General features: G+C 40.4%; 2 protein-coding genes across 5 annotated transcripts; both read right to left on the bottom strand.

The window, feature by feature from the left end:
- Positions 1 to 7,485: 7,485 nt before the first annotated feature.
- nudt17 (nudix (nucleoside diphosphate linked moiety X)-type motif 17) lies at positions 7,486 to 10,624 on the bottom strand. 4 transcript variants are annotated; one of them, XM_074683812.1, is made up of 10 exons: positions 10,562 to 10,624; positions 10,345 to 10,365; positions 10,118 to 10,229; positions 9,913 to 10,029; positions 8,740 to 8,923; positions 8,617 to 8,642; positions 8,449 to 8,541; positions 8,272 to 8,370; positions 8,069 to 8,202; positions 7,486 to 7,935 (listed from the first exon to the last, which is right to left on the bottom strand). In XM_074683812.1, the coding sequence occupies exons 3-10, from the start codon at positions 10,190 to 10,192 to the stop codon at positions 7,776 to 7,778; spliced, it is 888 nt and encodes a 295-aa protein (XP_074539913.1). In that variant the 5' UTR covers positions 10,193 to 10,229; positions 10,345 to 10,365; positions 10,562 to 10,624; the 3' UTR covers positions 7,486 to 7,775. The 4 variants fall into 4 exon arrangements, with proteins under 4 accessions (XP_074539913.1, XP_074539914.1, XP_074539915.1 ...); XM_074683813.1 differs by having other exon boundaries at positions 10,504 to 10,579; XM_074683814.1 differs by having other exon boundaries at positions 10,535 to 10,579.
- Positions 10,625 to 12,409: 1,785 nt separating this feature from the next.
- Positions 12,410 to 16,405, bottom strand: LOC141800956 (membrane-spanning 4-domains subfamily A member 4A). Its single transcript, XM_074683828.1, has 6 exons — positions 16,315 to 16,405; positions 15,242 to 15,591; positions 15,095 to 15,151; positions 13,682 to 13,822; positions 13,462 to 13,590; positions 12,410 to 13,336 (listed from the first exon to the last, which is right to left on the bottom strand). Exons 2-6 carry the CDS (start codon positions 15,560 to 15,562, stop codon positions 13,238 to 13,240), a joined length of 747 nt encoding a protein of 248 aa, XP_074539929.1. The 5' UTR covers positions 15,563 to 15,591; positions 16,315 to 16,405; the 3' UTR covers positions 12,410 to 13,237.
- Positions 16,406 to 16,785: the final 380 nt, after the last annotated feature.

The raw sequence follows: 16,785 nt of genomic DNA, 5'->3' as shown, positions 1-16,785 counted from the left end.
GCGGTCACTCACACTGAGATCTTTGTCACAGGATGTCGTGCAGGAAGATGGAGACGCTGCTCGCTTTCTGCGTCGCTCTCACACTCACCTCGTCAGGTAAGAAACACACACATCTCACCTGGGTTTGATCATTTAACCAGCCAATCTTTATTTATATAGCACTAAATCTTAACAAATCATCATCTCAAGACACTTTCCAAAAACTTTAACAGGTCTAGACTTGCCTTTAACAGGCAGAAACCTCAGGCACCACCAGACTCGTGTTAGACATCTGCTGAGACCGTGATGGAGTTAGAGAAAAGAGACATAGTCTGTGATGTGATGAAACATCAGGACTAAGATCAAACTAATTAACAGATAATTAATTTAGACTCGTGAACATAATAAACGTGACTCAATGGAGCAATAGATCATATCCTCATCTTCCTCAGAGGTTCATCAACTTTTCTTCAATCGCCTTATTTGGGAGATTTTTATTAGACAGATCACTCCTTTAATTATATTTAATGTCTATTAGTGCTATGAAGAGTGGAGACACTCTGCTTTGTCCACAGGGGGCGCCATAATGAACACAATCTGAGCTTATTGGAGATGTGATTATCCAGTAAAGTCTTGTCGAACATGGACGTAGTTTCCGAGACATGTCATGTAAATTATCATCTTTCTGAGTGAGTGTGTATGTGGTTTCTGCTGACAGCCTCTAGTGGACGCTTTAGGAACTGCAGTTTGTTACACCTCAGCATTAGCTTCAGGTTTCTGTTTGTTGTTTTTCCTTATTTACAGAAAACTTCACTTTTTTTTATCTCTTTAGTTTTGTCGACTACACCTCCTGTAACCATGACAGCCACATCATCACCCAAAGCTTCTACGCCTGTTGTTGCCATAGCAACAAACAGCTCCACCCCTGACTCCACAGCATCATCTGCCAGCAGCTCTGACCCGCCCACAGCATCACCTGCTGTGTCCAGCAACTCCAGCAACATCACAACACCCAGCGTTACCATGACTACCATGTCTCCCAACAGCACCACAGGCACTCCACCTGTAGCCATGACGACAAACAACACAGGCACTCCACCTGTAGCCATGACGACAAACAACACAGGCACTCCACCCGTAACCGTGACGTCAAACAACACAGATGCTCCTCCTGTAACCGTGGCAACAAACACCACACAAGCTGTGACTGGTCCCCCTGGCAACAACACTACAGCCAACTCCACTGCCTCCATTGTGACGCCCAAAGTCACCATAGCAACAACAGCTAAAGCCAGCAGTAAAGCCCCGCCCCCTGCTGGCAGTGATGGCGTCCCCGGGTGGGGCATTGCCCTGCTGGTTCTGGCTGCTCTGGTTCTGCTGCTGCTCCTCCTGCTGCTGCTTGCTCTGGTAAGTTAGCACGCTAACCCTTTCCAGGTGACGTTAGCCTAGCCTAGCAGTCACAGTTTCTGATTCTCTGTTTGAACGCTAACTTGTTTCTCGTTCCAGCTGGTGTGGTGGTGCTGCTGTAGGGGGCGCCAAAAAGACTTCAGCCCATACGAAGCTCCGACCTACAGTGACAACATCCCGCTGTACACTACACATGGGCGATTCGGACGCCAGAACGGGAACACTTACGTAAGTAAAACATCGACTCAACAGGAAGTCCAAACATAACTTTGACATTTAAGAGGAAGTGAATGTCAGGCCATGTGTGTAGACCGTATTTGTTAGCATAAATCAAAAAGCTAACATGCTAGCATAATCAGTTCTGGAGCTGCTGGTTCGTAAAGCGTCTGGAAGTAACTGCTGAAGTGATTTAGTGATTTATAAATAAAGACTGATGGACTCTGGATCAGGACCAGGCCTAGGTTCTGATGGAGACTGAGGTTTGTCAAGATGTGGTCTTTGGCAGGATGTGGTTTTTATCAGGTGTATCATGAAGGCAGATCTTGAATGAAGTTTTTTTCAGAGCAATCTTTGCCTCAGACAGAGAGCTGCGTCATACTTAGGTGTCAAGTGTGTGTGATGCTGATGTGTGTGTGTGTGATGGGTGATGGGTGTGTTACTGTAATGGTTTTTCACCTGTTTGTGTTTAAATGAGTCAACATTGACTCAGGGATCGTTCTGGAATGATGCCGACACCTTCATGTACCATGATGGATGTTACCGTGACAACATGCTTACCAGCAGAGCCATTAGTGGGCGTGGCTTAAAGTGGTTTTCAGTTTATTGATGATAATGGGGTTAGCTGTTAGCTTTCAGATAAGCCTGTGCTGTGTAAGGTGAGTGTTTTTCATCCATCATGGCCCTGTCAGGATTTATGATGTATGTTTTGACTAATGCTGTAAGAACTGTGATGGGGACATAATGATTATTTCATGTCCATCAGTTTAACTTATTCAGATTTTTTATTCTTCAGAGGTCATTTTGTAAAACCTGTTTCTGACTGTTTCCATTGGTTTCCATCCATTCCTGGTGGTTTTTGGTGGTTTCTGTTGGTCAGCTGGTTTTGATTGGTTTCTCTTGGTTCCCGGTGTTAACTGATGGTTGTTTTTGGTTTATGGTGTTTTTTGCTGGTTTATCGTGGTTCCTGGTAGTTTTCTAGTGGTTTCTGTTGGTTCCAAGTGTTTTTTGTTTGTTTCTGTTTTTGTTTATCCCTTTTTTGTTGGTTTCTGTAGGTGTCCGCTGGTTTCTGGTAGTTTCTGTTGATTTTTCCGCGGTTTCAGTTGGTTATGGGTGAATTTTGTTGATTTCCATTTTTTAATTAGATTTAATTTATTTTATTTTTTTATTTTATTTTATTTTATTTTATTTTATTATTTATATACTTATTTATTTATTTATTTATTTATTTAGTTAGTTAGTTAGTTAGTTAGTTAGTTATTTAGTTATTTAGTTATTTATTAACTTACTTACTTACTTATTTATTTGAGTCCTGCTGGTTTCAGTTGGTTCCTGTTGATTTTTGTTTGGTTTTGTCCATTACTGTAGGTATCATTGATTCCAGCAGGTTTCTGTTGGTCTCTTTTGGTTTCAGTTGGTTTCCATTGGTTCATGTTGATTTTGTTGGTTCCTATTGGTTTCTGGTGGTTTCAGCTCATTTTAATTGGTTTCTGTTGGTTCCTTGTGGTTACTGACATGTAACTATGTAATATCTGTTGGTTAGTGGAGGTTCCTGTTGGCTTCTGGTAGTTTTTGTTTGTTTCGCTTAGTTTCATTTGTTCTTGGTGGATTCTGGTGAAACATTGGGTGTTTTCTGTTGGTTTTTGGTGGTTCCTGTTGTGTTCTTTTGGTTGCCTGTTTGTCCTGGTGATTTCTGGTGAAACAAGTTGTTTTCTGGTGGTTTCTGGTGTTTCCTGCTGGTTCTTTGCGGTGTTGGTTTGTTTCTGTTAGTTTTGGTTGGTTCCTGTTGGTTCCTGGTGGTTGGTGGTACTGAGACTCTAACCTGCTGGTTTTTGTGTTTCAGGAAGAAGCAGAGGAAGCGGAGATGAAGAAGAATGTTTACACCATCACCCAGTAACACTCACCTGAGACTGATCCAGACACTTGATAGTTAATTTATTACCTGAGGACATGATGGAGGATTTTAATTTTATTTTATTTTTTTTTAATAAAATGATTCAAACTGTTGTGTAAAAGTTAAATTTTATAATGATTCTTATGAGTTTTAATATTTTTATCCAATGAGAGGTTTGGTGTTAAACTCTTTATTTAATATACAAACTCTAAAACTCTTACCTCATTATTTGACTGATAATAAACCGACCAACATCGGAGTCAGATTAAAGATGGATTAACCCTTTATTTAAGCACTGAAATGATTTTTATTTTATTCTTTGTGTGAATTAAACTTTTATCATTAAATCACAGTAACATAAGACACTCAGTTTAAAGTTTAGTTTCTCAGATTTGAGATGAAAGATAACTGAAATGTGACGTCCTGAACTGCCTGATCGATGAACATGTGAACATGAATCAGCTGTCAAGAGAGCGCTTATCTGAAAACGCTAGCTACATGTTATGTTAAACATGTTAGCCGTTCCATACAAAACAGGCGTGAACTTTACCAATGACTTAGTTTTCATTTCTCTGTCACAGTTGAAGTCACGTCCTCATGAATGTTTTAAATTATTTACTGATCCCGTTTTTATATAACGTGTAAAATATTCAAACTATTAAAACTGTCAGAAACCTGATGTTTGATTGTGTGTGATTTTTTTCAATTAATCTTGAAACTGCAGACCTCTCTCCTCTAAAATCATGTTTCCGTTTGGCAGCGGCGTCTCTGTCCCACTTTCTGCTGTATGGTGTAGAAAATGTCTGAAAGACGATCCTCCTTGTTCGGGTTTGACTCTCTGTGGGCCAAAGTCCAGATTCATGTTTTTCAAACCGAACAGTTTGTGAACAAAGAGCCAGACAAAGACAGAAAGTGAAGACGGGTGGAGCAGGGCGAGGTGAGGCGAGGCGAGGTGGAGGAATGTCTGAGTGTTTGATACCAGCTGATATGAACAAAAAGAGACGACGGCTCGGCTCCAGGGGTCCACGTGACAGAGAGTCCTTCACAGAGTAAAGGTTTTAATGTTTTAAATGATAAGTAAGTGTTTTTACTCTGGACTGCTCCCATTCAGCTAGTTTTGATAGCTGAGGTTAGCTGAGACGAAGCTAAAATAGTTGAAATAACCTGGTAAAACTGAGGAACCTGAGACAGTTGAAGACAGCTGAGGAAAGTTAAGAAAGCTGAGATAGCTGAGATGTATTAGCCGACTGAGATTAGCTGATAAAACTGAGGAAATTTGAGAATAGCTAAGGATAACGATATTAGCTAAGGTAAACCGGGACAAAGAAGGATAGCTGAGATTAGCTGAAATAAAAAATGAAATTGGGGATAGTTGAGAAACCTTAGTTAGCCGAAGACAGCTGAGGATAGTTTAGAAAACTGAGATGGCTGAGATTATCTGAAAAGTTAAGATAGCTAAGAAAACTGAGGATAGCTGAGGAAAAATGAGATTATCTAAAATAGCTTTGACTGAGATTAGCTGATATAGCTGAGGATATTTGAGAATAGCTCAAGATAACAGGGATTAGCTAAAAAAAAAAAAAGAAAAACTGAGATTAGCTAAAATGGATTAAATTAGGGATAGTTGAGAAACCTGAGTTGAAGACAGCTGAGACAGCTGTGGATTAATGAAGCCACGATAGCTGAGATTATCTAAGAAAGTTGAGGTAGCTGAGAACATGGGGGATAGCTGAGAAAATTAAGGATAGGTGAGATTAGCTAAAATAAATATTGATAGCTGAGAAAAGAAGAAGAAGAAGTGGAGGAATCTGAGACAGATAAAGACAGCTGAGGATAGTTAAGGAAACCGAGATTATCTGGGAAAATTATGACAGCTGAGAAAATCAAGAATAGTTGAGGAAAACTGAGATTATCTGAGATAACCAAGGATAGTTGAGACAGTTGATGATGGCTGAGATTAGCTGATATAGCTGAGGATATATAAGAAAAGCTGAGGAAACTGAAATTAGCTGAGACAAAAAAGGAAAACTGAGAATAGATTTAATAGATTAAACGAGGAAAAATTGAGGAAAGCTAAAATAGCTTCAATTATCTGAAAAAAAAATATGAAAGCTAAGAAAATTGAGGATAACTGTGGAAAAATGAGATTAGCTGAGATAGCTAAAGTTAGTTGAGGCATGTGTGGATAGCTGAGATTATCAGAGATAGCTTTGATGACTGAGATTAGCTGATATAGCTGAGGATATTTAAGGATAGCTGAGGTAAACTGAGATTAGCCGAAACAAATGAGGATAGCTGAGATTAGCTAAAATAGGTTAAATTAGGGATAGTTGAGGAACCTGAGTTGAAGACAGCTGAGACAGTTGAGGATTAATGAAGCCAAGATAGCTGAGATTATCTAAGAAAGTTGAGGTAGCTGAGAAAATGGGGGGTAGCTGAGAGAATTGAGGATAGATGAGATTAGCTGAGATAAATAAGAATAATTTAGAATAGCTCAAATAATTTGAATTAGCTGGGATAGCTGAGGGACTTAAGATAGATGAAGACAGCTGAGGGTAGTTAAGGAAATTGAGATTATCTGAGAAAATCAAGGTAGCTGAGAAAGTGAGGATAGTTGAGAAAAAAAATGAGATTGGCAGAGATAGCCAAGACAGTTGATGATGGCTGAGAATAGCTGATATAGCTGAGGATATTTAAGAAAAACTGAGGAAACTGAGATTAGCTGAAATAAAAGAAAAAGGAAAATTGAGAGTAGTTTAAATGAGGAATAGTTGAGGAACCCAAGTTTGTTGAGGATAGCTCAGGATAGTTAAGGAAGCTGAGAAAGCTGAGAGATTATCTGAGAAAGTTGAGATAGCTGTGAAAATGTGTGGACAGCTGAGATAATTGAGGATAGCTGAGATTTACTGAGAATAGCTGAGAATAGCTGAGATCAACTGAGGCGGTTAAGGAAGACAATGATTGTTTAAGTAGATGAGATAGCTGGGATTAGTTGACATAGTTGAGGATAGTGACATAGTTTAATGTAGCTAAGAAGCTAAGGATACCCAAGTTAATTGAGGATAGCTAAGGTTAGCTGAGAATAGCTGATATTAGCTTAGATAGCTGAAGATAGTTAAGGATAGCTAAATTTAGCTGAGATGAACAGAGATTATATGAAAAAGCTGAGGTAGCTGTGAAAACTGGAGAATATACAGAGAGTTGGGGATAGCTGAGATTAGCTAAAATTAGCTAAATGTGATGCAGATTAGAGTAAAAAAAAAAAACAAGGAGTAAACTAAAAAAACCTGTGGGCTATGTGCCCAATATCATTACATCACCTGTTCAGAAACCCAGCTGACAGGTGTTATTTCAGAGAAACAGATTATAAACAGGAAGGGATGGGGCTTTAAAGTGACAGATATATTGTAAAGGTGTTCCTGACAGGTGATCATTTAAAGTTGCACACTCAGAAGTGTGATCTTAAGTAACAGCTGAGTGTTTGACGTGGGTTCGGCTGTTCTGTCAACATCACCTGAGAGCGACATGATGACCTCACACCCGTACCTTCTCTTTTTAAAGATTTGTGTGCTTTGTGTGTGTGAAGACGTGTTTTTGTTAGAGAGCTGTATACATGGTTTATAATCTGACTCAGTGTCTCATCTCTGGGCTCGGCTGCTTTTACTGTTTCACTGATAACATTGATTTCCTGTCTGCACTGAGTCACCTGAACGCCTCACACAGGTGGAGGAGACACACCTGGTTCCCACCCTATTTCCTGATAATGTAACATCATTCATCTTCTTCTCTCAGCTTCATCAGGGTGCAGTACCATCTGTGGCCACACAGAGTGCTCTATGTGGTTTGTAACTGAGAGGGGGGCGCTGTTCCTCCGCTTCAGATAAACATCTAAAGCAGTGATTGAGACAAGTTTAACCTGAGTAAAGAAAGAAAACACCTGAAACATGTTTTTAAAGATATTTCTTTAATAAAACTTTATTTTTTTTTAATCAGGAAAGCTAAAATGTTTGGTTTTTTTCCTTTAACTTTGTACAGATTCTCGTCTGGTCATCAAACACTCAGCATGAGAACGGTTCAATATGAAAATTTTAACTTCACACACACATTCTTGCACCAGGCTGAAGTGCTCTGCTGCCCCCTGGTGGCCAACAGTCTGAGGTGGACTTACTTAAAGTGTGATTGATTTTTTTATTGTAAAAATAATGAAGAAAAAAAAATAAATGTCAGATTAAATTTACAGTTTCTCTTATCAGGACTGTCAGAGGTCAAAGGTCAGAGGTCAGGAGGTCTCCAGGCTCTTCAGCCAAAGCTCCAGAGCAAACTTGGTCCCAGTGCTGACCCGCTCCACGTCTGGGCCGCTGGACGGCGCCCGGCTGACAAACACGCTCAAAGGCAGAGAGGAGTCAGTCAGAGCGCCATCTACAGACACTAGAGACACACTGCAACACAGCAAAAGGTCAAAGGTCACGAGAATCCCCACACAGCACTGTTGAGCTGAAACAACGAGAATCTGTCTCCAAGTAAAGATTCAAAATTCATCCTGTGACATCATCAACACCTGCTCGTCCTCACCTGACACTGCTCTGCAGGTGGTCCACCTCAACCTCTGACTCCTCTCCGTCCACGGCCGACACCACGGCTCGGACCAGCTGACGGTCGGCCCACAGACAGGCGCTGACCTCAGCCGGAGATGGACTCAGAGACGCCTAAGGTGAGGGGTCACATGATCAGAGTCAGGGACAGGTGTGTGAGCTCATCTGTGAGGGTCAGAGTACCTGGAGCTGCAGGTGAGAGTGGGGGGAGTGCAGCAGCATGTAGACCACGATGTGATGTCTCTGGGGGAGTCCTCGGGACAGCATGGGGGGGTACACGGACTGACACACACAGAGAAAGTTTATCAAAGACCTGAGGGGGGTTCAGTCTCTTGGGTCTGGTCTTTCTCTGAGTCTCACCTCCCAGAGTCCCAGGACTTTCGGAGACACCTCTTTCGGCTCCAGGTTCAGTCCAGTTTCTTCCTTCAGCTCCCTGAGTCCAGCGTCCAGCAGCTGCACACGGTTCAGACCAGGTCAGTCAACAAACACGAGCACGAGTTAATCAGGGTTAGAGAGAAACTCACGCACCGTCTCATCCAGCTCCACGTGACCCCCTTAGAGACACACAAACATGAGGTTTAACAAAGGATCCATCAGGTACGACTCAACACTAAGCTGTAGACTCCATTTCCCATCATGCCACAGACTCACCTGGAGGAACCCAGACGTTGGGAAAGATCCGGAGCTCCTTTGCTCGCCGTGTGAGTAACACCCTTTGATTGGCTGACTGTAGGAGGATGGCCACGCCCACGTCTACTCCACGCTGCTGGACGTCCAATGGGATTGCAGCTACCTCACTGAGTGACAGGTGTTTGATGGGACAGAATGCAGGTCTCTGATAGGGCAACAAAGAAACAGTATATGGGCAAAGCTGCAGTGTTTGATTTAAAGGTCCCATATTGTGCAAAAATCACTTTATTAAGTCTTTTAGTGAAATTTGTGGGTCTTTGTCTTTCCTCCCAGCCCACAAAATGTGACATTTAATGACAAAACCTTTTTTGACCAATCAGGAGCAAGTCTGACCTGATTGGTCCACCAGAGCAGATACGCCCGAACCTCCTCCCCTCCCACTCCTCTCCCCGGGAAGAGAATGCCAAAGATGAAGAGCCATCACTGCTCTGTTTTTGGCTGTAAACAGCCACATAGTTCCATGCACAAGCTTCCCATCTCGGAAGAAGACAGACTAAGTGTCTAGAATTCATTTATCAAGGAAATGTTTAAGCTACACTCAGTAAAACTGTGCATGTGTGTGCTAGTCACTTCACGGCCGACTGCTTTTCCAACGTTGGACAGTCCAACAGAGGGCTAGCCAATAGACTGGTCCTGAATCCAGGCGCATTACCAACCATCCTCCAACAAACCTGGGACCCTGGAAATGTGAGTATTTTAAATGCTGTGTGCTGTGGAGCAGATGGAAGAGCTTTTCCTCGGTGTCCCCCCTGTCTCTGTGTTAGCTTCAGGATGCTAACTTTAGCTGCAGTTAGCCTGTTGTTTTAGCCTGTAATGTTACGGTAAACGATCTTCGCTGTTTTTGAAACATTGTGCACTCGGAGCTCGTGGCGCCGCTCTCAGTGACGCTGAAGAGCGGGGCGGTATCAGCGGTGGCTCATTTACATATGAAGGCCACGCCCACTAAATCCGAGCGTTCTGAACAGAGGGGCTATGAGAGCCTGGAAACAATGCTGCTGTGCTTGATTTATTGGATTTTTGGACCAAAACATGTTACTGACATTTCATGAAGACATCAATGATCCATATTAAACTGCAGAAAAGGAGCAGAATATGAGACCCTTAATATGTACTTATGATGAGGTGGTGTCTGACCTTCAGGGGGAATCCTCTGCCTCCATCTCCTCTTTGAAGGATGAACTGGTTTCTCTCCAGGGAGCAGCTCACCTCCACCTGGTCGTCCCCACTGTCACTGAAGTGTCCCGTTAAACTCTGAAACAGCAGAAGAAGAAGAACAGGAAACAGACTGATCCAGTTCAAACATCGTGATAAAAGTGGGAAACTGCTCCTCCTGGCTGACCTGAACAAACTGAGCTCTCTGTGGAGCTGCTCCATCTTTACAAACATGAACCAGGATCCGGCGCACTTTGTCCATCACGCTGCATCCCCTGATCCAATATTTACACGGTCAGCTGAGGAAAACACACCACCACACCACACGGGAGAGGAGGGGGCGTTTATTTCTGACCGATATGACTGAAATTATGAGACAATGATACTGAAAGAAAGATGGGTTTAAATGTGTACCTGATGGACTGAAGGTGGGAGCTGTTTGGAGACAGAAACAGATCAGAGATTAACTTCTTCAAGACCGGGGTCACATTTTATCATCACAACTAAAACCAACGACACAGGAACATATTTAAAACACGAATAAAACAAACTACAGGTACAGAACACACACACCTACTGACACACAAACACAGCGAACACACACCTACTGACATACAGAGAGAACACGCACCTTCTCACAACAACAGCGCTAAATCGTAAACCTCCGGTTAGCTTCCGCTGGATTCTACATCCGGTTGATAACTTCAAAATAAAAGTCACCGACTGTTTTTTTTTTTTTAACAATCATGACAGATCATAAAAAATTACATTAAAACGCATTAAACTGAATCATTTACATAAATATAATTATTAAAAGAATAACTGAATCTTTTTTTTGACGTTTTTAATTTATCAACATGCAAAGTTACGGCTCTTAATTCCAAACTAAAACGACCTCCATACATATTTTTAACGCATTTAAATTAAAATGCAAAAATTAAAATCCAGATTTTAATAAAAGCAGACAAAAACCTTCTTTTTTTAAAAAAAAAACATCTTTTTTTTATTTTAACAAAGAATACAAGGCATTTGTGCAATTATAACATTTACCTCAATTACGATGAAATAATACCAAAATAATCCCATACCCCCTTCCCCTTTGGTACCTTTCTCCCTGGACAAAACATAACAAATAAAAAGACATGGGACAAGCAAAGCATACATAGTCAAAGTATACATGAGAGTTAGACAGAAATATTAACAATATTACATGAGAAAAAAAAGAAAAGTACTTTTTAAAATACCCTGTAGTCTGACCATAGTATATCAAGTCACATAAATCGATCCAACACAGCTCAGTCTGGTGTGAAGGTAAATTGTGTGCTGTTAATCAAGGCAAAAAATGGGCTCCAGATCTTACTGAACTTTCCTGATTGTCCAAGGATCGACAACCTAATTTTTTCAAGTTTTACAAAGTGTAAGACATCCCCGAGCCACTGTATGTGTGTAGGAGGTAGAACAGATTTCCATCTTAATAAGATTTGCCTTCGGGCAAGAAGGGTAGTAAAGGCCAAGGTGTCTTTTTGTGTGGAGGAGAGGCTGAGTGGGGGTAATGTAACCCCAAAAATAGCTATGAACGGACATGGTGGAATCAATGTACCTATAATGAGAAAAACCTTTTTAAGTCACTTTCAGTCTGTAGAATCAGAAAAACAGCAGCAAATAACTAAAATATTACATCATAGCGGATATAGACTATGCATAGTTTCTTTTATAAAGTAACGTTTCATATATATATATGTTCCTGTCAATCATAGGGTAAAGAAGAAAAAAGCATATTCCGAATTTTCCCTTGTGGATAAATTAAGTATTTATTTTCTGTCCTACTCTTTCTTAATTAATAGGGATGTCCCGATTTTACATTTTCACTTCCGATACAATACCGATACTGCAGCATTAAGTATTGGCCGATACTGATATTAATCCGATACAGTATCAGCATTAAACATACATACTTTTATTACTTATTTTGTAGTATGTCTGACATGTTATAAAAGGCTTGATTAAGTGATATTCAAACAAAGAACAGTAGTCAGCAACAGTAAGTATGAGGAAAAACTGAACCATTTATTATTAACTAATGGGTAACAGAAATTTTAACATTAAACATAAGAATATACTAGTAATTGAATAAAATAAAGAATAAATTAGAAGACCCAGAAAATAACCTAAATAAATCAAATAAAAACAGCAGGAGTGGAGTCTGGAATGGACTACTTATATTGAAGATTTTAGATGCATTTTTCCGATATAATCCGATACTTGTTTTTTTGCTGATATTGGACCGATATCCGATATCAACATCGGACTGGGACACCTCTATTAATTTAACAGTATTTGTTTGATTTGAAATATAACCTCAAGACTAAACCATGAACCATCATAGATTTATCAACAGGAAATGAGCTCCTGACCTCTGCTTCCTGTTTATAATCAGATGTTTCTGTAAATCTTAAAAAAAAAAAAAGAGTCCAAAGTGTAAAAAAGAACAATTTTATTGATCATAAAGTAAAAAGAGACAGAAAAGATTTGAGAGTCACAAACAAAAAGTGCAAATATTCAGATCCTTTAACTGAACGTACTGCTCCTTTTGAAGAAATGTTTATGTTTTCATTTTTCTAATTCATCGTCAAATCTGATGAAAAGGAATAGTTAATCCATAAAGTGCTTCTTTTGGAGAAAACTACAAACATGTTCAACTGCAGCATGAGCGCCCCCTGCTGGATCGAGGAGTTAAACCCAAACTTTAAATCTAAACACTCTGAGGCTTGATTAATTTCATTAATCCATTTCTTCTATGAACTAAAATCACATTCAGAAGAGACGACACCGTGTTGAACACATCAGTGTCATCCAACAGAATCAAAAAGAGCCTGAGTGATACCTTCTCTCCTCAAGGTTTCCAAACAGCCAGTTTGTCTTTTTAGCATCTTTGAGAAATTCTGCCTCCAAATAAAGTCTGACGCTTCAGTTTTTCATTAATCATCTATTTCCAAAACAGAGATGAGCTCAGTTTGACGTCACAGGTCAGTTTCTCCTCTAAATACCAGAGGAAAGGGTTAATTATCTTCATTATAGACACAAGTTAACTGATTAACTTTGAAATTACCCACAATGCAACGTACCATCCAAACATCAAAAAATGCAAAGACAGAAAAACAGCTGGAAACAGATTATTATGGTAGAGCAAGGAGGAGATACAGTTATGTTGCTGTTGCTACTGTAGTATTACAGCAATACTACTGCATATAACTGTGTATAACTGTAGCCCTGCTGTAGTTTGGTGGTGGTGGGGTTGAGTCTTCCTTCAGTTTCCCCCTTCATAGTCGCTGTCCAACAGGGCGACATCGCTGTCAGACAGAGAAGCTGCAGAGCACAGTGGAGCTCTTGCATCATCTACCATCACCTGGAGGTCAAAGGTCAAACCAAACCAAACTTTAACATCCAGAGTGAGACAGAATGAATGTGTGAGGCCTGTGTCTGAGTGAATCTGAGTGAATCTGAGTGAATCAGTGAATCTGAGAGTCTTACTGTGACGGGTGAGCCGCTTGGCGAGCGGCGTCTCAGAGCTTTCAGAGAGAAAACAGAGACTGTGATGGAGACACAGACCTGCAGGACCAGCAGGACCAGGAGCAGACCCTGAGATCCGTACACACAAGTCTGAAACACACACACAAATACAAAACCAGAGATTACACACACACATTGACTGCAGGGTGTAAAGGAGTGTGTGAGTTTGAGTCAGACTTACGTCCAGAGTCCACATCCCTCTGGTGCAGTTCTCACAGAGACGCTTTGAGGCGGGGCCGTCAGCTAAAAGGAAGCAGGCATAGGCCACGCCCACCAGGCCAAACAGTGTGCTGACCAAGTTCCAGGACAAACACACACCCACCTGCAGAAACACACACAGGAAGACCAATCAGAGACAGTCTGAGATTATCTTTGTTCTAATTGGTTTTCACTCAGACTGAACTCTCCATGGAGCACTTAATCCCTTTACAATCTGAATATCTTGCTCCGTGTGAACACAATTTCTGTTTCAGCTCTAACCCAGCTTAAAGTTTACCTCAGTTGCTGCACTAACTGTAATCCAGCCTTAAATTAACCTCAACTTCTGTCTCAACTCTAAACCAAATTAAAAACAAACCTCAGATGCTGGTTTGGCTCTCATAAAGATTGAAGTTAACCTCAGATCTAATCTAGATTAAGGCTTTCCTCAACTGCTGCCTTAACTCTAATCCAGCCTTAAATTACCCTGTAGCTGAGGTCTCAATACCAATTCAGATTAAAGTAATACTCAGATTGTCTCTCAATTTTTTATCCAGATTGAAGATAAACCTCAAATGCTGGTTTGGCTCTCATAAAGATTTAAATTAACTTCAGATCTAATCCAGATTAGGGTTTACTTTAAATCTAATCCAGATGAAAGTTAACCTCAAATGTTTCCCAGATGTAATCCAGATTAGAGGGTCACCTCAGATCTAATCCAGAATAAAGTAAACTTTAGCTGCTGTTTCAACTCTAATTCAGATTTAGGTAATCCTAAAATGCTGTCTCAGATCTAATCCAGATGAAAGTAAACCTAAAGATGCTGTCTCAATAATTCCAGAATAAAGGGTAACCTCAGATCTAATCCAGATTAAAATTAAATTTAGCTTCTTTTTCACCTCTAATGCATATTAAGGTTATTTGCAGATGCTGTTTCAGCTCTAATCCAGAATAAAGTAAACTTTAGCTGCTGTCTCAACTCTAATGCAGATTAAGGTAATTCAAAAATGCTGTCTCAACTCTAATCCAGAGTAAAGATAAACCTCAGCTATAATTGGTATGAAGGATTACCTCAGATCTAATCCAGATGAAAGTTAACCTCAGATTCTATTGAGGCGCTAATCCATATTAGGGTTCAAATGCTGTTTCAGATCTAATCCAGAATAAAGTTTACCATAGCTCTAATCAATAGTAAGGTTTACCTCAAATCTAATCCAGATGAAAGTTAATCTTAGATGCTGTCTCAGACGTACTCCAGATTAAAGGGTAACCTCAGCTACTGTTGAAGCTCTAATCCACATTAAGGTTAACCTCAGATGCTGTTTCAGCTCTAATCCAGAATAAAGTTGACCTCAACACTGATCCAGATCAAATCTAACCTCATTTGAACACTTACCAGTTTGACTGACGTCTTTCTGGACGCAGAGATGGCCAGAGACCCGGAGATGAGGAACTGAGAGAAAGAGAGACAGACAGATGTTTACTGACGTCTGGACAGTTGGCATTGAATGATTGCGAGCTGCGTTTAGAGATGGAGACATACCGACACAGCGAGGCAGAACGGGGCGTGAATCAGCAGGATGGGAGAGAGGAGAGCTGTCAGACTGAAGAGGATGCACAGCACGCCGAGGAAGATCTGAACCACCCCGAGGCCCTGTGGCTGCCCCCGCAGGAAGGTGGCGGTCATATCGTCTATCTTGGTGGGAGCAGCTGGTGCAGTGGGCGGGGTTTGTGTGGCTGGGGGCGGGGCTGGGGTGGCGTTGGTGACAGCACCAGCCTGCATGGGGATGGCCTTCTCATCCTGAGGAATCACCTGAGTGACGACCACCAGCCCACCCACGGTGGTGACAGATGTAGAGGTCATAGTGAAGGTCAAAGGTCACAGTGGAGACTCTGGGAAAGAAAAAGAACATAATTTGAGGCATTACTGTGGTTATGAGTTTACACCTGCATCCTGTGAAGGTGGGGCCTCTGAAAACATAAAGACTGTTTTAAGATTTTAGAAAAACAGTTAAAATATTTATTCTAAAACAATTTAATATATTTATAGACTTGATATAAAGTTACTGAATATGCTTTAAACAGCTGTTAAAACCCTCTCATCATGTGTGCAGCCTGTTTATGCTATAGGTCTGTTTCAAGTGTGCAAAAACCCGGTTTTAAAGCAAAAGGAGATTATTTTACTTTAGCCGAATTAATCAATACATCCCCTTTTAGTCATATCAGTGCTCAAAACTTCTTCAACAATCATTAAAATCCCATTTAAATCAGAAACTGTAAAATTTGATGAAATATAAACGGACTCTGGTGTTTCAGGAAGTGTTTCTATCCTAAGGACTCACGGTGGGTCTTACACATGCTCAAAACAGGAACTTTAATGTCTCTAACGTCATTTAACACCAAAACATAATATAATTAATCATGGTTTCAGAGTTAAGAAGAGTAAAGTATAGTTTTTTCGTCTGTTTGAGGAGCTAAAATCAACATCTGTACACGGCTGTGACGCAGTAACGTCAAATTCTGACCAAACCATCATAAAATCCGCTACAAAAATTAACAACACATATAAAAAATAATACTAATCACTGAAAATACTCTAAATTAATCAAACATTACCTGGAGGTGGATTCTCTGGTTCCTGTTTCTGAATTTCAGGAAGACTTCGAAACTTCCCTTAAACTGGGATGGTGCCGCGTTCAAGTACTTGATACGAGCTCGTAATTTAGAAATTTCAGGAAGAAGACGCATAGAAAGTGATTAAAAATCATCAATTTCTCACTCTGTGTGCTATAAATTTGATCTAAATCGAATGAAAGTAAAATATTTATAATTTATTTGACACATAATAGGAGAAAATAAACATAGCAGGTGTATTTTTGTAGTGAGTGATTTCTAACATTCAGTATGTCAATAGATTTCGGTCAGACTGTTGTTAATCAAGTAGTGAGTGTTGTTTATTAGGCTTTAAATGTTGTATATTGTGCTTTTAATGTTTCGTGTTAAGCTTTAAATGCAGTTGTAACATGTTCTTTCCCGTTAATCACATAATTTGTGCTCAGTCGGTTGGGATGCTTAATATTCCAACGC

This window comes from Halichoeres trimaculatus, unplaced genomic scaffold, assembly GCF_033239565.1.
Source record: "Halichoeres trimaculatus isolate MK-OKI-2021-1 unplaced genomic scaffold, fHalTri1.1 fHalTri1_scaffold_12, whole genome shotgun sequence".
Taxonomy (NCBI): domain Eukaryota; kingdom Metazoa; phylum Chordata; class Actinopteri; order Labriformes; family Labridae; genus Halichoeres; species Halichoeres trimaculatus.
This window is presented reverse-complemented; position numbering and strand designations above follow the sequence as displayed.